Consider the following 22,271-nt stretch of genomic DNA (forward strand, 5'->3'; position numbering starts at 1 on the left):
AACTCAACCCATAATACTGGGCTTCCAGTTTGGGCCTCTTGCCCTGGGGCCTGGGATGACCCGTGGTGAGCTGCCCTGTTCAGGCCTCCAGCAGGCTGGGTCATAGGGTGCTGGCTGTGGCGCCTGCTCCTGAGGCTGGGGGATGGGCTTGGTGACTGAGGTTCATGACTAATGCAGGCTCTAGGGCCTCACACACCTTTCAGAGAAGTCTCGAGGGGCATCTGGAGACCCCAATCCTTCCAGGCCCAACCCCCCTCCCTTCTGGACTGAATATTCAGAGTCCAGAAAGGGATGCTATCTCATGGCCGGCTCCTTTAGAACCTGGCCCTGGTCCAGAGGTGCAGGGAGAATGGGCCAGCAGGGCCACCTTGAGGGCCTGAGTTCCCTGCCTGGGCCTCTGGGTGGCCACTCTGCCAGGCCCCTTGCCCCGTGGAATCAGTGCTTCTTGTTTCTGTCTCTTGTGCCTGACTCTGGTTTTCCTTTCCATTTTTCTCTTATCACATTGCTGCTTTTTCTTCTCTTTCCCAATGTCCCCCCTCCCCCCAATTCCTAAATCCAAATAAAAGCCCAGTAGGGGCTGAAATGCGAGATATACTCCACCTTCTGCAGGATGACCTGGGGCCGGATCCCGACCTCCATTCTCGCTCCCCCCCACCCCCACCCCCAATCCCTTCCGCCCTGTTGCTGTGTGACCCGTGCAGGTTTTTTGACCTCTCTGAGCTTTGGCAGGCCTGTTTCATGGCAAGCAAAATGCTGACCTGTCTCGTGGGCAGAGTGAGAAGGAGCTAATGAAAATGGTAGAAAAACACTCCAGGCATTTAAAAAATGTCACGTAATTGCAGAATAATAATGATAACAACAATATACTTTGGAATTTTGCTGGAACTGAGAGTGGGCCCAAGTGGAATTTGGCACGGAGGGGGCCTGCCCTGGCCTCTGTCCAAGGGGGTTTAGTTACTGAGGCGTCCCCAGGAATCCACTCTAAGGCGGCCCTTCTTGTAAGGTGGTCCTGCCACGGGCTCCTGCTCCCCCACCGGCCCAGGGCCAGCTCGTGGGTTTGCTGCCACAAGGCTTAGGTCACATGGTTGGCAAACCAATGGCGCTTTTATTTTTTTTTTTAATTCTCAAAATGAAAATCGCCTTATATTTCCCCCAATTGTAGAAGTATTATACACTCACTGTAAAAAAATGCAAACAATACAGAAGTGTATCAAAAAGAAAGTAAAATTCCACGAGATACGTTCTCCTACCCGAAGAACACCAGAGATGGTAGCTTGGGGCTCTACCCAATTTCGGGACCCACATTACTTTTTAGGTTCAAAGTGCATATTTTAGTACATATTTTAAAGCATTAAATACATATACACACATGTATACACATATATTGTCTTAATTTCAAAATATTTAACCATCATGAGAGGTTTAAGACCCATAATATGAGTGTGGTAAACAAAATGACAGACACACGGTTTGGAAGAAAGATTTCAGTACAAGCAGCAGCCGGTGACTGTAGCAAAACTGGAAGATGGCTTGCATCTTAGTAAATGTGTTAGCAAAAGGCCAGACTCTCCCCAGGTTACAGGTCTGGGGGGACGTCATTATTGAAGAGTGGCAACACGAACAGGAGGAAAGCACAGACGCTCTAAAGAGACCGCTCACCAGTGCAGATGCGGTCACTGGACCTGAGGTCCAGGGTGGCCGGCAAGGCCCGGGCAAGGCTGCGGTCCCAGGACACCTTGCAGGGGTGGAGGAGGGTTCCACTGACAAGCCTCCAGCACCATTCCCAGGGGGAAGATGGAAGCCTTTGGTTAACGAAGTGATTGCAGGGGGTCAGGACCAAGCCATGTTTGTCTCAAATGGGTGTACAAATCTCGTTTGAACTGTTTCCTGGAAAGAAATGAAAGGGGAGGCCTGAGGGGGGCACCTGTTATTTCCACATTGATAGGAAATGGTTTCCATCCCGTGACCATGGAAACTCCCATGGTGCATCCTGGTTGGGCATTTCTCACGAGCCACCCCCTGCCCACAGCCTGTCACTGTGTTGGCACAGATCCTGGGCTGGCAGGTCGGGCATCAGGGGTCGGCTGAGCCCTCTGGCCCAGGCCTGACTGTCAGCTGGAGCCCCCGTGATGTCCCCCACTGAGCCAGGTTCTGTGCCGGGTGCTGGGCACCCACAGGTGAAGGTGGCCGAGGGCGCCCCTGAGGACCGGGTGAGGGAGGTGCCTGGGGACTGTCCTGGAAGCTCAGAGGGATCTGGGAGCAGGTGAAGGTGAGAGTGGCCGGCAGGGAGGGCGCTCCAGGCAGAGGGATCAGCGACCAGGAGCCGTCACTGGGCTGGTGGCCGCTGGACCAGTTCTCCATGCCGGCTGACTTCGGACCTGTGGCACGTCAGCCCTTTGCCTGGGCAGACCACAAAAATACAACAGAAAGTCTGAGGAACACACAGGTCACTTTCCTTTCTAACGGTCGCTGTGGCCTGAGTTACATGTCAGGAGTATTTGCTGGCCCAGAAAATGGCCCTCTCCCTGTTTTATAGCTGGTGACGGAGCAAGTCCATCACCCAGCAAAGCATAGGGTTTGTAAGTTCGTAGTTAAAATACTACAAGGACACGGGGCGGGGGCGGGGGCGGGGGGGGGGGGGAAGGGAGGGTGGGATGAATTGAGAGATCGGGTTTGACGTATATACACTACCAAGTATAAAATAGCTAGCTAGTGGGAACCTGCGATACAGCACAGGGAGCTCAGCTGTGTGCTCTGTGATGACCTAGATGGGCGAGATGGGAGGGGATGGGAGGGAGGGGATATATGTATACACATAGCTGATTCACTTCTTTGTACAGCAGAAACTAACCCAACATTGCAAAGCAATTATGCTCCAATAAAAAAAATGCTACAAGGTCACAAAGGACCTTCCCCCACATTTTCTCACTCATTCATTCCTGCTATCCATTCTCCCAAGCTCCCCCAGCTGCAGTCCGGCTGCACGCCCTGCCTACCCTTGCACCGCTGTGCGGTCTGGTCTGAGCCCCCTCTGCGCAGAGCTGTGGGTGCAGGGAGCCGGGGACCTGAGGGGACTTCCTCCTCTCGTGGGGCCGGAGGCCTGTGAGGGCAGCTCGGCTCCTGCTGGGGCTGGAGATAGAGCGCGCAGGAAGCTGGCTGACCCCCAGAGGTTGTGCCCCCAGTGGACTGCCCCATTTCTCTGTCCAGCCCGGCCTGGGCATCTGTTTCTGGCTGGAAACGGGAGGGGGGAGGGGCGTCTGTCCGCATTCCGGTTGCTTGAGTCCCAGGAGCCGTGTCTCCAGTTAAAGGAGGCCCCACTTCTGCCAGGACTTACCTGGCCGCCCCGAGTGCCGTCCTGGGGCGGGGCCCTGACGTCGGGGTGCGAGGGCCCGGCCTGGGCAGGGGTCTTCTGGCCACCCCCCGCTTCCAGCCCGGCCGCCCCTTCCCCGCCCCCACGCCGCGCGTCTGTTTGGAGAAGAAAGCGGGCCAATTTGTTTTCATTCAGAGTCACTTAAGATCCCATTTTGGAGAAATGAAAAGAGAAAAGCGCGCTTCCCGCGCCCGGCCCGCTGGGTGCCCGCTCGTGCCCGGCGGCGCGCTGGTGGGAGGACGGCCCCCCTCCCCTTCCCTCCTCGCCCCCTCCCCGCCGGCCCCTCCCCCGACCCTGCCGGCTCCGGGTCCGAGGGCGGCGGCCCGCAGGCCGGGCAGCGGCCAGGCCACGCTCATCTGCATGAAGCGCACACTCGCGGCCCATCTGCAAAGGCGCAATTAAACGCGGGGGGCGGGGGGCGCCCGAAATTAGCATTTCCGCGGCCATCTGGCGCGAGGAGCGGGTGCGGCCGGACAAAGGGCGCCGGGCGAGGGGAGAGGCGAGTGTGCCGCGGCATTGACCTGCAAATGAGGCTTTGTCAGCGCATTAAAGCTGGCCGGACCCCCGACCCCGGACCCCCGCCCCCGCCTGCCCGGCCCGCGGCCCCTCGCGGCCCAGGCCCGGGCCTGGCACTCGGAGGCCTGGGGCCGGCCTGGCTCTCGCAGGGTGTGTGCAGGAGGCCGGCCGGGGAGCTTCTGAGCCCCCTGCCCGGGCCTGGTTCTGTGGCTGCAGTGTCCAGCAGAGCCCCTGGGCCTGGGCCCCCAGCCCCTGCCCCCGTGGTGGCACCTCTGGGCCTTTGATTGCCCTGCCTACCTTGTGCGCAGGGCTTTCTGAAGATGTGGGTGTCCCGCCTAGAATCCCAAGTGGTGGGTGGAGAGGGCGTGGATGGGTGGGGGCCGGGTGGGGGCCGGGTGGGGGAGATATTACCTCGGGGAGCTACTAAAAACTGACCAGCTGGTCACCTGGACAACGCCCCACCCCCTACCCCAGTGGTGTTTAATGCCCTAAATCTTTGAAAACGGTGACTTCGAAGTGTTTTCACTTAGGGCTTTAGAAGTCGGGAAATCTTGGCAATGGGCACATTGCTTTCCAGCTTGGTGAGCCGGGCTCAGAGACAAGCATTCTCCCCTTCCTTGCTCAGGACAAGCCATCAGAGAATCTGAAGCGTGGGAGGGGGTGCCATCAGAGGAACGGCATGACTCCTCCGCGGGTACAGCTGGGGCTGTAGGGGGGGCCCGGGGTCCTGGAAGCAAGAGGCAGGACTGGGAGCCCTGGAGATAGAGTCCCTGGTCACTGGCAACCGCATTGCTCAGACTCTGGACACCCCCGAAGGACAGTGTGTGGCTGTCTCGGGGCCTTAGTTTCCCCAGGTGCACCAGTGGGTGTCTGGTTGATCCCGTTCAGGGTGGCGCCCGCCTGTGGTCACTGGATCTCCTTCCCCTTCGGCACCAGCTCCCAGCGTATCTGAAGGGGTTGTGGGGTGAGGGGCCCCTCACCCAGCCTGAGGGCGATGAAGCTTCCCGGAGGAGCGACGTAGAGGGAAGGGAGAGGGACCATTGCCCGTCCCTGGGTCAGCTGGCTGGGGCTGAGGTCTGGGATTCTGTACAGGGTGTATGGGGGGGGGGGCACGCTGGAGATGCAGGTAGGTGCTGGCTTCTAAGGCCGTGAATGCTAGACTGAGTCATGATCTGTGGGAGTCTTCAAATACTTCCCCTTAGCAGGAGCCAGAATTCTAAAATCTTCCCAGAAATATATACCTCAGGGCTCAGGTGAAGTCTTCTTTAGCTGCTCCTTCTGGGGGCCTAATACTATCAGAGAGAGAAAGCTGCAAGTTGAGTAGTCAATAACACTCTAGTGACAATTAGTCTCCCAACTAATTTTCTTGGAAATTGGGGGTCCAGGCACCAGTGTTTAACACCGAGTCTGTTGGGCAGGTGCGCTCAGACTGGGAGGGTGTCTGGTGTTGGACGGCAGGTGTGGGAGCTTTGGCTCTCGGCCACCCGGAGGGGCAGGGGCTGTGATGTGGCCGAGTGACCCTCAGCCTCACATGTGGGTCATGCCTGTGAGGTGGGGCAAAGGTTTCTGGCCTGGGAGCTGTGGTGTTTCTCCACCTGGGCCTTGCGTTTTTGCTGCGTAAATGGGGCAGGGTAGTACTCGGAGTGGGGGTGGGCTGGGGTGGAACCCCAGGGGGCTCCCGAGGGACTGCAGTACAGCTGGTCCGTGGGGACGGGGCGCTGGAGGCAGGTACAGCTGGAGAGCAGGTAGAGGGGGTGCCCCCTTCTCTCCTAAGTGGTTCTTGGTGGGCATCTCCCATTGTCCAGGGTCAGGTCCAAGCCATCAGCAAACAGTGGAGCCCAGCACCCAATGTTGTGAACGACTGCAGCTCTCTGCTCTCATCCCCAGGAGTTCACAGGTCCAGCCCGTGCTGGCTTCCTGCAGGTCGGCATTTCCTAGACAAATGCCCAAGGGTTCTCCATGCCATGCGTCCCCTCCATAACCCACTGAAGGGGGACCGTCCTGCCCGTAGGGGAGATCAGCTGCAGAGGACACATTCAGGGTCTGCGGTGGGTGCCAATTGCTGTGAGGGGTGCGCCTGAGCCACATTTGGCTGGCCCTTCAGGAAGTCTTCAGGGAGGAAGGACCCCTCGGCCTGGGCTTTGGCGAGTGAGTAGGAGTTTGCTAAATGGAGATGGGGAGGAAGGGCCAATTTGATGGGTGGTGGCGGTGGTGGCAGCCACGCCAGGGGTGGTGATTGGGGGGAGCTGGCGTGGCTGCTGCTGGTTGGGTGGGAGGGGTGGTGGTTGGGCGGCTGGGTCTGGAGACCAGGGCTTCCTCCATTGGGTTTCCAGTCCGTGCTTCTCGAGCTGGGTCGAAGCCTATATTCATACCTCCCGGCTACAGGACACTCTTTTCAGTGTGACCAACCGGGCAGAAGAGCTGAGTGACAGGCAACTCGTGGCCCAGCCTTTGGAGAGCAGGACTGCCTCTGAGCCCTGAGGCCTCTGAGCCCCGAGTCCCGGCTGGGGCTTGATGCTCAAGAAGGAGCATGGGGCAGCCTAGGAAGAGCCCTTGAACCTGGGTCCTGGCTGTGGAACCTGGGCGTGACCTGTATGGCTTCAGGCCTGGCTGCCAAGGTGACACTGATGCCCCATGGCTGAGCCCACCTCCACTTCCCTGCCTGCTCCATCCCTCTCTTCCTGTCTGGTCCACAAATGGCCAACCTGGCAGGAGACTTGGCTGCAGGAGACCCTGTTGGAAGAGAAATAGTCTCCTTCTGCGTGGGGGGCTGGACCCTGTCTCCCACGGCCTCCATGAGGTCCATGAGGCTGCAGCCTGCAGGCCTGAGGGTAGGCAGGGGCAGCGGGACAGCGAGACCATCTGAGGCTGGTGGTCTACAGGACCCCAAGTCATTCTGGGTCTCCTCTTCAGGGTGTTAAGGTGGGAGGGTGTGGGGGACTTTTTGTCCTCAGTGCAACCCGTGAATCCACTTGCTTCCTAGACTGCCCCGCAGCTGGTCCATCTGTGAAATGGGTCCAAGAAAACATCTTGGTGCGGGGTGGGGGGGGCCTGGCCCTGCTGACCTTGAAGATCTTGGCCCTCTTGGCTGCTTCCTCCACCTGCCTCGCCCTCCCAAAGGCTGCTGCTCGACCCAGCTCTCCTGTTCACTCAGAGGGGACCCCTGGGTGGGCAAGGGCAGGCCAGGGGAGTGCCATCCACGGGCTCTACCCAGCTCTGCTCCTCACCAGTATGGAAACTCAGCAGTCGAGTCAAGCCCTGCAGCCTTGAGGGCCTCATCCATACAATGGGTGCAGTTAGACTCACCTGACACATGTAGGGCCCTGTGGGGGGACTGCCGGCCTTAACGCTCGGCTTGGAGGGTTCCCTGTGCCCGCGCAGGCTGTCTGCTGTCCGTGAGGCTGTGGAGGTGGGGCAGGGTCTCTGCTCCCTTCCCTACCCACCCTCTCACCTGTCCCGGGCACCCAGGGTAGGGCACATCGCAGCCCTCTGTCCCCGGCCGTGGCCCTGGGCGGGCAGGCGGGCGGGCGGTCTGGGCAGTGCTGGCTCTGGGAACCCGGTGCCCAGGCGTGGGAGGGCCCAGGTTGGGGAGGCGGCCGCCAGGTCGGGCCACGCCGGCTCCAGCGGAGGCTGAATGGGCGCTCTGTCCTGCAGCCTGCGGCTGTCATCTGCCGCTGGGATTCGGTTTCCTGGAAGCTGGTGCGGCTGCAGGTGGATTCTGCGCGGCCCGGTGACCTTGCAGCCCGGAGCCCGGGTGTCTCCGAGCCAGGCGGGGGCCACGGGGGCGGGGAACAATGGGGCCTTCTCCCGGGGGAGCTGGGCCGAGCCGGCAGCGGTAAAGCAATCTGCCCGCGCCCTCGGGCCTCGTGGGCTTGCTGGCAGGGAGAGGGGCTGCCGGGGGCATCGGTGCCAGGCCTTGGCAGGGCTCGAGGGAGGCTGGGCCAGCCGGGTGCCTGGTAACCGAAGCCGCTTGGACACACGCGGGGTTTTGTGGAGCATTTTCAGGGCACGGCTCTGCCTGCCTGCCTCACCTTGGGGCTGGTGGCAGGATGGAGACGGGCAGGGAGGGAGGAGACGAACATGTCGGTGGGGGCCAGGGGGCTGGGACAGACCACCCGCTGGCCTCTTGTCTCCCCACACAGCTTGGGTTCTGCGGGAGGTGAGGGCAGGGGCCGGCCCTCCCTGCTCCCTTTGCGGGGACAGAGATGCTCTGGGTGGCGAGGGGCCTTGGGGGCTTCCTGGTGGTTACGAGCAGGGGGTTTGGAGTCAGGGGTGCCAGCTCACCATGTGCCCAACCTCCAGGCGCCTTGTTTCCATCCCTTGACACAGGGCATAGCCTGGGGAGTGTTTCCAGCTGAATCATGCATTCACATGTGCATTTGTTCCGCCCACAGCTGCCCTCCTGCGTGTGCCTGCCTGGCCGCCTGGGACCAGACGCTGAGTCAGAGGGGGGTGGCCAGGACTTGGTGCCCCGAGAGGAGGGGTCCTCCTTTGAGCTGCAGCCTCTCCCTGCGAGCCTGAAGGGTCTTTCTGGAGTGCCCGGGCTGCTCTGCTCCACGGCGTGACGAGGAGCGGAATCAGGGCGGCTGGGCACAGCTCTGGGACAGCGATTTGGGCTCCTGGGGTGTGTGGGTCTGGGTGTCCGCAGTTCGGCCCTCAGTGGTCACACCTAGAAACAAGTGAATGTCCACGTGTAGGGGGATGCTGAGTGTGGTTACAGCAAACGGACAGAGAAACTCTGTGCAGAAGCTCAGGAGAACGGAAAGGCCTCTACGGACAGTAGGAGAGAAGGACCAGCAGCTGAACAGCCCGGATGGCTGGCCGCTGCCAACGTGCCCTCGGAGGCCGTGTGCCCTCGGAGACCGTGTGCCCGTGGAGCCCGTGTGCCCTCGGAGACCGTGTGCCCTCGGAGGCCGTGTGCCCTCGGAGACCGTGTGCCCATGGAGCCCGTGTGCCTGTGGAGCCCGTGGCGCTCGCACAGGTGAATTTGAGCCTGGGCTGGGGGTCAGGCTGCTGCGTCGGCTGGAAAGGTGAGCACCTGCTCCTTCACCTCCCAGGAGGGGGCTGCCCTTTTCCAGTCTATGGATGTGAGGTGTTTGAAAACACATAATGAGGATGTTTTCATGTCTATACCTTGGGAAAAAGTCAAAGGAGGAAGAGAGGGGGGTGCAGAGGGGGACCTCTGGGGACAGTGGGCCTGAGGCGCCAGGGTAGAGCATTCAGCAAGCGTCTACTGCATGCGCCTCTTTGCCTCGCTCAAGGTGAGTCTGATGCATGGGGGTGGTGTGCAGGTGCAGGGGGTTGGATACGTGGCCCGTATTTACAGGTCCCCCCATTGCATCCCCTGCTGTGCCTCAGTTTCCCCTCCTGTAAGTGGTGGTTCTCAGCGGTTGCCTTGCTGAGGCTTCGGAGGGGACGTCTAGGAGGCCTCCCCTGGAGTGGCGGGGAGGGGGCTTTCCCCTCTGCTGACCGGTCCCTGAACGGGGCAGCGCGGGATCACCCAGGCCTCCCGGGGAGGAGACCGGAGGGCTCAGGGTCAAAAACGGAGTCACAGGCGGGGCAGGAGCCCCACAGGCCTTGCGCCGCAGGGCCGGCCAGTCGAGTGGAAGGCCCGCTGATTGTCTGCCGCCGGCCTTTCCTCTCCAAAGGCCTTTTGACGCGGCCTTGTGGATGGGAGCGGGGATTTGATTAAGACACTTTGAAAGTACTCAGTGACATTACCCACCGTCCCGACAGCCGTCTCTTTAGAAAGCGTCCGTGCCGGATGGGCCCTTCTCCCAGGTGACGCTACGGCCCCACCCAGGCCCCAGCCCAGCAGGTCAGGGCCTCCGCACCTCCACCCCTGAGAGCCTGGGCCTCTCCCAGCACCAGCCTCCTGTCCCTGGGCCCGGCCGATCCATCTCTGACCTGTCACTTCCATTGTCCTTGGCCAGAGGGGCTGCAGACCCAGCTTTCTGGGGAGTGGGCTGAGGGCACGGTTGGGGGTGAGCGCTCCCTGCGTGCCTGCCCCCAGGGCCCTCCGGCAGATTCTCTGGCCCCCAGGGGTGCGCTGGGATGGGGCTGAGGCTGCTCAGAGGGTGTCCCGTGAGCGGCTGCGAGAGGCTTCTGGCTTTGCAGCAGGGGCTGCCTGTCCCCATGGATCCCGGGTCACTGTTGGCCTCCCTCAGTCGTTCCGGGAGAACTGGATGGGGATAATGAGGCCCTTAGCCCATCGAGTGACCTGAGCTGGCCAGTCAAGTGGAAGGCCCAGCAGGGTCCCGCTCAATGCGGATTTGCTATGGAGACGTCTACGTCAGGGACAGTTGTGTGTTGCAGTTGTATATAAAGACATATTGCTGGGCCAAAGAGAACAGTTCATATGCACGTCTCTCCCTGACCTCAGGAGCTCTGTCCGTTGGTGCCTGGTTGTGAGGCTGCCGTGGCTTTTGTCCTGTCTTCTCTTAGGCTTAGCACCCTGCTGGCAGCTCTGTGAAGCTGGGGCTGCAAAGACCATATGAGGCTCAGAGAGGTTAGGGGCCCTGCCCAAAGATGCACAGCTAGAGAGTGGCTGAGTCAGAATGGGAATATTCTTGCTCCGTGTGTGTGGGGGGGGGGTGGGGGGAGTGGGCAGTGGGGAGGAATAAAGCTAAGAAACCACCAACAGAAATTCAGTGGGGTTTGGTAGTTTCAATCAGTAGTTAGGCTTGTAACAGGGTTTCTTGAAGATCCAACAGGGAGTTTGGTATTTTCCTGCGTGGCAGGTGCAATGGCAGCCATATTGGAGCCAGTGGGCATGTCCTGATGGAGCCCTTGCATTTCGCTGCATCGGACAGGCATAGCGCTTCTTGGCTCTTTGGCCCACGTAGGCCAGCAAAGGAGCTATGTTCATACCACCTGGGAATTTTCTGCGTCTTTTTCTCAGATCTGGCCTTTCCAGCCCCACGATCCAGTCCGAGTAGCCCAGCTCTTTGTTTTAACCAGTCCATTTCCCCCTGCCTCCTGGCTTCCTGTCCCAGCCACCGACTTCTCTGCCACTGGAAGTCCTGGTTCTTCTCTGAGGCTTTTTTTTCTGATGCAAATTCACACAAGCAGGTGCTGCGTTGGGCCAGTCCTGCCCTGGGCCTTGGTTTCCCCATCTGCACCAGCGGGGAGGACCCATGTCACCTGAGGCTTCTCTGCTCTAAGCATCTCCCTCCCCCAGCACAATCTGTGTACCCCACGAGCACCCCGTCAACCCGTCACGTCACCGTGTGTTCTGCCGCCGCTACCAGCTTCCTGGGGCCGCAGGCCAGGCAGGAAGACGAGGCTGCCGGCGTGATTGATCCAAGCAGCCCGCGCCTCCCACTTTGATGTTGCTCAGAAAGATCACACGCTTCCTACAGGCTGGAAACTCGGAGAGAGTTTTGCCGAGCAGGGTGTGGAGGGGGGCTGGGGGATGGCTGGGGCTTCCAGAGTCATGGGCAGGTGGGAGTCCCTGCAGCGTCCAAGTGACACGTTTTCAACTCAGTCTCCTCACTCCCCATCTGTGCGACCTGGGTCCACACACAGGAGGCAGGAGGAGCTTGGTGTGCCAGGCCCGTGATGGGCACCCGTCCTGGGCTGGCTCTGGGCCTTCTCAGGCTGAGGGGTCACTGCTCAGATGTGGGTGAGACCTAAGCCTGGGATCAGGTGAGGGGGCGGGAGAGGTGTGGCCCTGGGAATCAAGGGCAGGCCTGCTCCCTCTGGGTGCCACAGAGGTGGGCGTGGGGATGAGGGCTTGAGGTGGGGGGTCTGACGACAAGAGCAGGGGGAGGGCTCTGAGCATTCTCTGGTGCCCAGTAGGTCTGCCCTGAGCCGAGCTTTCCCCCTCCTCCACCTTCCGCCTCGCTAAGGGGCCTGGGGGCTGGGGGCTGGGGAGGCAGAGGCATGGGGATACAGGGATCCCCAGGCCTCCCCCTGGCACCCTGGTGCCTCACGGGGTGCTGAGGGAAGGGCCAAATGACAGAGTCAGGCCCAGCAGGTCACAGAGGGACCTGCTGAGAGAAAAGGATCTGGGGCTCAGAGTGGAACCCCTACCTCCTGCCACACAGCTAGCACCTGAGACCTGGGCAGAGAGGTGCTGGTGTCCTGGCCTCAGAGGCCTTGGGGGGCACAGTTGGCCAGGACCCCCATCTTTAGAGAAGACCCTTCCTCAGGCCAGTGTCTCTGGCCAGTGTCGAGAGCCTCTACCTGCCCCCGCTCCCAGCCCAGGCCTGATCTGTTGGTGCTGGAGGCAACTCCCCCTTGAGCAGGTGAAAACACAGCAGCTGGCCAGCGAGGTCAGAGGTCGCCTGCTCCTGGGCTCCGGTGCCGCCCGGCCATGAGGCCCTCTGCCCGCCTGCCGAGGTTCTGCTGCGCAGTGGAAGGGGCGAAGGTGGGGGGCGGTCAGCTTCCAGAGGGCCTGGCCCCTGGTCCCCCGCACTCAGAGGGCAATGGAAGCTGGACTTTGTTTGTCCAGCTCTGGCTGCTCTGAGCACGCTCTAGGCCTCGCTGCCTGTCTGACCCATGCCGGGCCCGGTTTCCCCAGCTCCCCAGCCCCCTGGGGCCACAACGATAGGGCCAGAGCCAAGAGGGGGTGCCACTGGGGGCTGAGAATGGTGAGGCAGACACCCTTTCAGACCCCCAGTGAGCCACTGGGGCCCAGGACCGTGAGGGTGGTCCTAGGATGAAGCCGGGGAAGGCAGGTTTCCGGGGAGCTAGGAAGGGCCTCCCGCACCAGGGACTGGCTGCATGTTAGGAAGGGGGTGTCTGTCCCTGAGGGTGACCCAGCAGGTCCCCACCGGATGGACGCTCGCGCGGGGCTGCGTGTGGGCCCGTCCCAGGAACCCGGCCCACGGCTGCCTTTTGCCACTCCACCCCTAGCCCGGCTGTCTGACCACCCCAGTCGGGATGCACACCTGACCCCCTCTTCCAGGGCCCAGGGTGCCCAGCCGTCTTACCCTGAGCAACCATCACACGGCACCGCCTGGCGGTGCCCTGCCTGTTCCAGGCTTGTCCACAGCCCCAGCAGTGCCGTTAGCCTCTTTCCAGACTCAAATTTTATCCCTTAATTTAACTGGCACTTCCTGAGTACCTAGTGGGGCCAGGCCCTGTGCCAGGCGCTCCTGGGCTCTGGCTCCCCTTGGGTCCTCAGAGTCCTAGCACAGCCCCTTCCCCAGCGGCGGGCCGGAGGGCAAGGCTCCTGACCCCTGCCGAGTGCGGGGGTGGGGGGGTGCCTGCCAAACTGGTCCTGAGCAGGGAGGGGGCTGTGGCTGCTGGCAGCTTGGGGCCACTAGGGCGCAGGGCGGAGCTGCATGTGTGTGGCGGGGGGCATCACGGGTGAGCGGGCAGGGCCTGGGCAGTGGGGGCCAGAGCTGGCCAGGGTGCAGGACAGCAGGCTGTGGGCAGCTTGCTCTGGCGCCGAGGGGGCGCCGAGGGGCGAGGCTGGACGCAGCAGGGGCCAGGGAGCTGCTCTGAGGGGCCACTCGGGCCGGGCAGTGGGTGTGCGATGAGGCGATAGGCCCCAGAACCAGGCACCTCCTGGACCATTTGTCTGGCTGCCTTTATGAAGCACCTACTGTGTGCCTGGCCCGGTCCTAGACCTTGCGTGTATTATGGTCATCAGCTCCTCCCCCACACCCCTTCAAGAGGCGCTCTGTTCCCGCTGCACAGACAGGGGAGGGGGCAGGAGGCGCAGGTCGGCCCCCGGCCCAGGGTGGGGAGGACCTCAGGTTGGGCGGACACCGGCCTCAGAGACTGGCCCCCGCGGCCGAGCCCCGAGCCCTCCAGATGCCGTCCTTCTGCCCGGCTCCAGAGGGCGCCGATGGGGGAGGGGGCATGGGCGGAGGAGGTGGGTGCCCCAGGAGGTGGGCAGGGCAGCCCCCCCAGCGCCACCCTCTCCCGCCAGCAGATGCTCTCAGCACCCACTGGACACTGAGGACCCCAACAAGGAAGCCCAACTGGGAGACAAAGGCCGGACGCCGGGGACAAACGCTCACGGACGTTGTCGGCGGGAGCGGCCAGGCAGCCCGGCGAGGCCCACAAAGGGGCCGGGGGCGGGGCCGGGAATGGGCCTGGGCTGCACATGCCACCGTTGCCCGGGCGACGGCCCTCTCCCGGAGAGGTCTGCTGGGCCATTGTCCGGGGCACACAGGACGTGTCATACACCAGATGGCCGTGTGCTGTGTAAGTCAGTTATCGGGGGCAGAGTGAAGGAATGCGGCCGCGCGGCGGGCTGGGGCGCCATCTGTTCCCTCAGACCGCGGGCACCGGCGGGCATTGAGCTCCCGGCCGGCCGGCCCAGCCTCCACTGCGGCTTTAATTAGCTAATTCCATAATTGGGCTTTATTTCAGGTAAATTGCATTTCACACCCGAGAGGGCTGCAATGGCCCGTCCAGGAGTGAAGCACTCGGGCACTTTGTGCGCAGTCGATAATACGCAAAACAAAGCCGGGCTGGGTGCAGGGGCCGCGCCCGGCCCAGATGGGCGGCCCGAGCGAGCGCCCTGAGGGCTGGGGGCCGTGCCCGGCAGCGGGCGGGGCGGGGGCGCCGTGGAGGGCCCCGCTCTCCAGCCAGCCGCCTCCTGGGGTTTCCACAAATATTTACTCAACAAGGAAACAACAGCTTTTGCCTTTCCAGTAATTGTTGCTCTCGCCCCTCCCCCCGGGGGTTTGGGCTGGGGAGGCCCTGGGCCCTCGCTGGCCCTCCTCCCCTCCCCCACAACGGCCAGTGCCCGAGGGCCAGACGTCCCCTCAGGTGGGAGCCAGGGCTGGGCTCCGGGGAGCCCCCGGGGTTCTGCAAAGGGGGACCCAGGCCCCTCCCCTCCCACAGGGGCCCAAGCCGACATTCCACATGGACCAGGAGTTCCTGCTTTGCGGCCACCTGGGCACCTGCCTCCAAGGGGACTGCAGGGGTCCCGTCCAAGAGGGAGGTTGGGGAGGGCTCCAGGCAGGACCTGGGGGAACGGAGCTGGGCCTGCCCTCCAGGCAGGGGCCCAGATGCCCGTGGGCAGCAGTGGGAGGCTGGTGGTGGGAGTGGGGGCAGGTGCTGTCCTGGAGTTAAGAATTAAGCCCGAGACCTGAGAAGTGCGTGTGGGATGTGAGTTCTGAGGACAGGGTCCCCAATCTGCTTGTCTGGGGGCGATGACCCCACCTGTTCACCCCTCCCCCCTTGAAGGGTCCCAAGACCTGGGGGTGGGGCTGGTCTCATAAAGGGCTATCAGGGAGAGCTTCCTGTAGGAGGGGGCTTTGAGCCTGGCTGGAGACCAAGGGAGTGGTTTCAACAGATGGAGAGGGGACAGGAGAACCTCCCGGCAAAGGCACCAGCAAGAGCAAAGGCTTAGCGGGTGGGCGGGAGCCCGACCTTGGGTGGGGGGATAGGAACAGCCTGGCCTCCAGGTGCTCCTGGGTCACTGGCGCCAACCCCGTTCCCAGGAACACCAGGCCAGGGGGTTGAGGCTTCTGGGCCCCCTCACCGGGGTGGGCGCAGACGGGGTGAGGGGTGCTGGGGGGTTGAGGGGTGGGCAGCAGCTCCACGGGAAGACAGGTTGTCCCAAAGATGGGTCGCTTGCTCCCCCAGGAAAGGAGGCGAGAGCAGGGCAAGATCAATTTTGTGATTCCACGTTTATTAGGAAAAACCTGAACGATTAAGAATCAAAATCACACTGTGAAATTCATTAAAGCACAGATTCCAGATCACCACAGATTATTCTGATTTCGGTGAGACGGAGCACCCCGGAGGAGACGGGTCTCGTCAGAGACGGTGATGCCCGTCTGCTCCCCTGCGGCTCAGTAGCTGGTTGGGGAGGCGACCGTCTGTGTGTCTGTCCAGCTGCTCAGACCAGGCAGGGAGCTGGAGGTGAGGCCCGCACGCAGAGCGGGGTTTGGGGACCCTCCTCTTTTCTCCGGAATGGGTAGGAGAAGCTGCCAGTCCAAAGTGGGGGACCTGAGCACCCCCATTCTACTGGTGGGCGGTCCACCCCCCGTGAAGAGCTCTGGCCACAGCGGTGGGCATGTCCCTCCCGTTGGGAGCTGCGGCCTCAGGAGCAGATCCCCAGCAGCTCCTGGCCTGAGTCAGCATCTCTGGAGCGTGGGGGAGTCAGGCCCAGGCCCGGGGGCCTCCGACGGGCTCTCGGGCCTTGATTGGGCCTTGCCCGTGGGCATCCTTTATTCGGCATGGGCTGGGCCTGCCCTGCCCTGCCTTGCCTGCCTTCTCCCTGGGTCCCCCTGGGCCTGGATTTGAGGCTGGGGGTGGGGCCCTCACAGACCCTGTCCAGGCCGTCCCTCTGTCTCCCCTCAGGAGCGCCCTGGGGCCTGCACACTGCAGTGCTGCTTCCTGGCCAGACATGGGACAGACCAAGTGCCTGGGATGCCCGGCCTGACCCCCTGCCGCTTTGTCCCGAGTATCATGCAAGTAATGTGGGGGACCCCAGTCTCAGAGCTGAGAGGCCCCTCCTCCTCCCAACACCCAGCCAAATTCTAGTACCCGCTGGCTGGGAAGAGGCGGTCTTGGCGAGCCCCCCAGCCCAGGCCAGAGGGCCCTGTAGCCCACCGGGTGTCTGGGGCCTTGGAGAGCGGGACTGCTCTCTCGGGCCTTCGAGAGGGGGCTGAGGCCTAGGGGTGCCTGTGCTGAGCGGGCGGTGGGCTGGGCCGGGCGGGGCTCCTCCGGGCCTCCCCTCTCAGGCCTGGGCCCCGAGCCCCCATCAGGAGCCCTTGTCGGGGCCCCCGCGGGGCACGGTCAGCTGTTCGTAGGTGGGCAGCGCGTTGCTGGGCAGGAAGAGCTCGGGGTGGATGGAGCCACCGCTGTGGGGCTGGAGCACCTGGGCCCCGCCCCCGCTGGAGGGCCGGCCGCCGGGGGCGCCTCCGTGGTGCAGGGCGAGCAGCTGGTGCAGCATGTCTGTGATGAGCACCAGCCTCTGGTCCAGCTGCGTCACCTGCGGGGACAGGGTCAGAGGTGAGCCGGGCACCGTGCAGGTGGCCTCAAGGCCTGGGCTGCTTGAGGGCCAGGGGAGGGGCGGGGCCTGGCCTTGGTCACGCCCGTGTGTGTGTGGGTGTCCGTGGCCCCTGTGCAGGTCTGCACGTGTGCACACACGTGCGTGGAGGGAGCCCCGCTCTGCAGCCCTCCCCTGAGACCAGTGGCTGAGCAGGTAGCGGGGCGGGGCCCCTCCCCTGCCGTCTACCCCGCCCCCCACGCCCACCAGCAGGGCTTGTGCCTCAGGGCGCTCTTGCCATCCCGCCAGGGGCACCACCGTCTTCCCAGCTGAGCCCCCAAACCCGTACCAATCCCCAGGGGTCAGCCAGGGCCACATGCCCACCATGCTTGTCCCAAAGGCCTTTCCCGCGCTGAGCACTGGGGCTGCCCACCCCACGAGGTGGGGTCGCCCCACGAAGCTGGAGGGGAGGTGGATGGAGGACGGACCTGGGGCTGCAGGTACTTAGCAGGGGCCGCTGGATGCCCAAGACGGGGTGGGGCTGGCGTGAGCCCAGGGGGTGGGAAGAGGACCCCAGGGCCCTCAGAGCAGGGGCAGGGGTGAAGCAGACGTCCTGGCACGAGCCGGGAGGAGGCCTGGCTCACCCTGGGGGCCTGCAGTGCCCTTGGGGGTGGTTCCCCCAGGGTCTCCGTCAGAAAATAATACCCGCCTTGGGTACCTGGAACACTGGAAAGACTAGAAATGATGGGGGAGGGAGCGGAGGTGGCCAGATCGTCACCGATAAGGGCCAAGCTGCAGGAACACAGAGCTGCTTCAGGGGAGAGCGTGGCTGGGGGTAAAAGCCCAGGGATGGCTCAGCCGAGGGTCAACGCTGGGGCTGAGGACGGCGGCAGGCCAAGCTGGCTGGGGCGGGCCATCCACCTGGACACACACATGGTCCATGATGTATGTGCTCTGAGCCGCCCTGGGCCAGACGGCCCCAGGACCCATCTGGGCCCCACTGCTGGCTGCAGTATCCCTACCCCAGGACCGGACGGAGCTGGGTGCTGGCCAAGCGGGTCGGCCCCCGGGGAAGATGCTGTTGGTTGAAGAGGCCACAAATCCTGTGTAGCTGGGTCCCCGGGTGGGCCCGGGTCCGGCTTCAGAGGGGGGTGGGGCAGTCCCCAGCCTCCCTCCCACTGTGGACGCTGAGTCAGGGGGGAGGGGCAGGGCTGGCTGAGCGGGAGGAGGGGAGGGTTCTCTCCTGAGTCGGGGCCACGGGGCGCTCTTGAGACCTAGCAGCAGGTAGGGCAGGATGGGGGGCTGGAACGTGGAGCAACAGCCCCCCTATCAGGACGGCTGCCCGTGAGGTGGGGCCTGTGACCTACGTCCCCAGCTTCGCACGGTGGCGGCTGCAGCACTGAGGCCGGTGCTGTCTCCTGGGACCTCCTGGGCTCCCCTGCCCGCCTCTGCCTCCTCAGACGGTGCGGGGGACTGAGACATCCTCCGCTGCCCCTGGGCCTGGGGCAGGGGCAGCTGCATGTCTGAGGCCCCCTCACCCAGGCCAGGGGGGCCTAACCTATTTTTCCAGACACATCTGATACCGGAGCCCAGGCTATAAAGGGAAGGGGTGCAGAGCTTCTCTGGTTTAGCTGGGGTAGGGCCTGGGCCCCTCACTCAGCTCTCCCCACCCCTGCATTCCCCCGGGTGCCTCCCTGACACCCTAGTCCCACCATATGCTGAGGCCACCCACAGACGCAGGCCCCGAGGCCCCAGGAGAAGAGTCTCGTTTGGGGTCTCTGGCTGGGACCCTTGCAGCCCAGCCAAGGGGGGCTGGGGAGGACCCTCTCCTCGGCCCAAGACTGCTGGAGCTCCGGCCGCTGGCAGGACCGGCCCCCCAGTCCCACCGACCGCCTATGCCCTGGGAGACCCGTGGGGGACCCTACACGCCTGGTAGCCTGGAAGGAGCCTTGCACGAGGCTGGTCCCGGCAAGCTTCATGTTGCTCCACTGTGCAGGCCCCGGCTTGGGTATTGATTGGTTTGGCATCAATTAGAGCACCAAATACATTACAGAAGAAAATTTGTGGTTTCATAAATTTTCACTTTATGGCACTTGAACATCTGTTGAAGCCCCCAGCAGGGCAAGTGGGTATGGAAGCCTTTATAGGGTGTTCTTGGGAAAAAAGGAAATGGAAGAATGGCTGGGATTCAGGAAGGGGTGGGGCTGCTGGGCACGACGGGAGAGGGGGCGCATCCCAGGGGGCTGACAGCACAGCCCCCACCGGGGAGCGGGCGGGAGGCTGGCCCCAGGCCGAGCTCGCCCTCAGGGGGCCACCTGGGGCACTTCTGCCGCTGCCCTCGCCCTGCTCTGCTTCCAAGCCCACCTCGGCCCCCTGGGCTGCTGCTCATGGCAGATGGGGCTTTGAGGGGCTCACCGGGCTCCCTGGTCCCAGGGGACATGCTCCCATTAGCCAGACTGCTGGAGGTGGCAGGGGCGCTGGGGGCGAGCTCGGATCTGGGCCAGAATCCCAGAGCTGGCCCGAAGCCTGGGCCTCACGCCTCCCCCTCCTTCTCGCACAGGAGAGGAGCGGGTCTGGGGAGGAGCGTTAACAGGCCGCCACTGATGGGACGGGAGAGAGAGCAAGTGGGGAAGCCCGCAGGCCACACCAGACTCCTGCCAAGGCCTCCCGGCCACCTGCCGCGTCCTCCTGGTCCTCTGGCCACCCTCAGGGTCCCCCTGGGTCTTCCTGGCCCCCTGCAGGGTCCTGCCGCCTGCCCAGCCCCACGCCTGATGGGCGGGGATCCTCTCCATCGCTCGCCTGGTCCAGCTTCAGGGCGTGGTGATCAGTGGGTGGGCCAAGCCCTGCGGAGCCCGCCCAGCCCCCAACCCCGAGCCGTGTCTCCTCCCCCGCCCGGAGCTTGGTGGCTGACCTCGGTGCCCCACACCTCCCGGGGCTGCCGGCTGCTGGTCGCTGGCTCTGGGCTGCCCAGCCCCCAGGGCCCGGTGGTGGCCCCGGCCCGGGGGGGCTCCCGTCCTTCTCAGCGGCCGATCCCCTGTCCCCACAGTGCGGCGTGAGCCCGGTCAGGCTGGTCCAGGAGGCCAAGTCAGACCCCACGCTGAGACCCGGCCTCCGTGCTGGCCTCCCTGGGCCTCCGTTTCTCAGCTGGGAAGTGGGGGCATTCTGCTCCTCCCGCGGCGGGTGTTTTTGAGGATGGAGCAGGACAGTCGTGTAGGAGCCCGTGCCCGCGGGCTCTGTGAGTGTGACTCACACCTGCCACGCTTCTCCAGGGCTGAGCGCGTCCCAGAGAGATGGTCCCTGGGTCCCCCTACCCTGGGTTCTCCTCCTCCCAAGGAGAGTGACTTTATCTTGCTTCCTGTTCGATGGTGACACCCAGTGAGCACTTCATTCGGCCGGAGGGAGCGGCCTGAGCCAAACCCCAGCCGCAGAGAAGTGCGTCCCTCCGGGCAGGTGCCCAGGTGAGGTGCTGTCACCCTCAGAGGAAGGCAGTGCCCGCTCGGGGACCAGGACGGCGTTCCCCGGGAGCCGCTGGGGCACATCAGTTTTGGGGATCTTGGATCTCGTCATTATTTGCAATTTGATAGTGACTAAAGGGCAAGGCCAACAAAAGCTCCCTTGTTCCCTGCCTCCACTCACCAAATTAATAACCATAAGACGACTCCCGGCCCTCGGAAGAGAAAAAAAAGCAATTAGAATAACAGCCAGTTAGAGAGCCCCGGGCGGCTGGTGATCAAACCCAAGGCGACGGGATTCCTGTTTGATGTGGTTATGAATTTGTTTTCAAAAGAAAATCTTGAAAAAGAGTCTTTCAAGGGAAATTTTTGCAGAACCTGCTCGGCCTTGATCCCAGCTCTGGACCCGCCGATGGCCCTGGCCACGTGCAAGCCTTGGGCTCTCTCGGCCACACTGGCCAAAGACTGGCAGGAGTGGGGGACACCGAGGCCTGGGGCTCGCGGGGAGGGAGTCCCCTGCCCTGCGGGGCAGCTCGTGGTGCCCCAGGGTCCCTGTGGGTCAACATCTAAAGGGGGAGGCAGGGCTCCTCTTGGGACAGCCCAGGGCCCTCTGCAGGGTCACAGGGCAAAAGACCTCTGGACCCTCTTGTTTGCAGACTGTGCTGGACCAAGAGTCACTGAGCCACTCTCGGGGGCAATGCTTACAATACTTAAACACCAGGCACTGAGCTGGGTGCCAGCCCTGGGGCCAGTCTCAACTCTGCAGGGAGTTGGGGGTTCCAGGTATGTCACGGGGTGCGCGGGGGCCTGAAGCCCCAGGGAGCCCTGCCCAAGCCCACACGCCGGCGACAGGCGCAGGGACACGGCCATGACTGCTCAGTGTGTCCGTGCACAGGCCCGCTCAGCCCTCCTGACACCCTGCGACACGGCTCTGCCCCCTTCACCCGCCTTCACACACAGCGGGGAGCGTGGGAGCGAAGAGGTCAGGGAGCAGGGGTTGCAGAGGGGCTGCTGCTGGCCTGTCTCCCGCTTCTGCCCTGGCCACAGGCCTGTGGCACCTGCAAGGCCCAGCACTGCCCAGGTCACAAGCCCCTGCTCCCCGCTGCTCCTGAGCCCATTAGACAGGTGACACAGCTGAGGCCCGGGGGCACAGCGGGCCTTGAGTCCCTGGACGCGGCTTGGAGGGACCAGGTGGGGCCCGCTCACAGCCGGGGCAGGTCCGGTGGCCCGTGGCAGGGGTGCTGAGCCTGCCACACCTCCACCCGCTCCCCATCCTGGCCGCCCAGAGAGGGAGCCCTGTGCTGGACAGCTCAGGGCAGAAGCCCGCCTTCCCTGTCCAGGGCCCCAGCCACACCTCACAGGCCCCCGGGTGGGCAGTCCACCCTGCCCCCTCCCGAACATACAGTCTGTGAGAAGCCCCCAGCACGGGGCAGGACACAGGGTATGATGGGTGAATTCTGATGGGTGGAAGGAGTGCCCGCTCCCACCCCTGTTAGAGCCCGGCCACAGCCTTGGACGACGGGCCTGCTGGACCCAGGAAGGACTCAGTCTGAGAAGTGACACTGTGCCCCCTGGGCCTCGTGGCTGCTCAGTGGGATTCAGGTGGTGGTCCTGGGCCACCCCCCCACCCCACACCCCGGGACTTCTGGGTTCTCCATCTCCATAGAATGCCATTTCTTGCCCCACCCCTGGCCCTGGCCCTCCCTCTGCAAGCTGCTGCTTGGTGAGGGAGGGGAGTGGGGGTGGGGGTCACGGTGACCTGTGACCTTTGCCCCCTGTGCCCTGCAGCACATGCAGGTGATGCTGAGCACCCACGTCTAGGGCAACGGATGTCACTGGGAGAGAGCGCCAAGGGGAGGGGCACGGGCTGCGTCCTGGTGTCTGCTAGACCATGGCAGGAGGAGGGCCACCCTGATGTGACAGCTGCGGTCTGCTGTCCTCTGACCCTGAGCACCCAGGCTCAGGCTAGGGACACATCCAAGACCCACACGCTTGACCCCTGGGGACCTCAGGCCTGAACTCAGACCAT

The 22,271-nt window shown here is 63.4% G+C and overlaps 1 protein-coding gene across 5 annotated transcripts in view; it reads right to left on the reverse strand.

Moving 5' to 3' along the window:
- Nucleotides 1-15,464: 15,464 nt before the first annotated feature.
- Nucleotides 15,465-22,271, reverse strand: part of KCNQ1 (potassium voltage-gated channel subfamily Q member 1) — a 350,251-nt gene continuing 343,444 nt past the window's right edge. For 4 of the 5 annotated variants that reach the window (XM_059932319.1, XM_059932318.1, XM_059932316.1 and 1 more), the window contains one exon: nucleotides 15,465-16,793. In XM_059932319.1, coding sequence (XP_059788302.1) covers nucleotides 16,563-16,793 — 231 coding nt within the window. In that variant the 3' untranslated portion in view covers nucleotides 15,465-16,562. The remainder of the gene's footprint in view (nucleotides 16,794-22,271) is intronic. The other variant, XM_059932317.1, reaches the window with a different exon arrangement.

This window comes from Balaenoptera ricei, chromosome 8 (assembly GCF_028023285.1).
Source record: "Balaenoptera ricei isolate mBalRic1 chromosome 8, mBalRic1.hap2, whole genome shotgun sequence".
NCBI classification, from domain to species: Eukaryota; Metazoa; Chordata; class Mammalia; order Artiodactyla; family Balaenopteridae; genus Balaenoptera; species Balaenoptera ricei.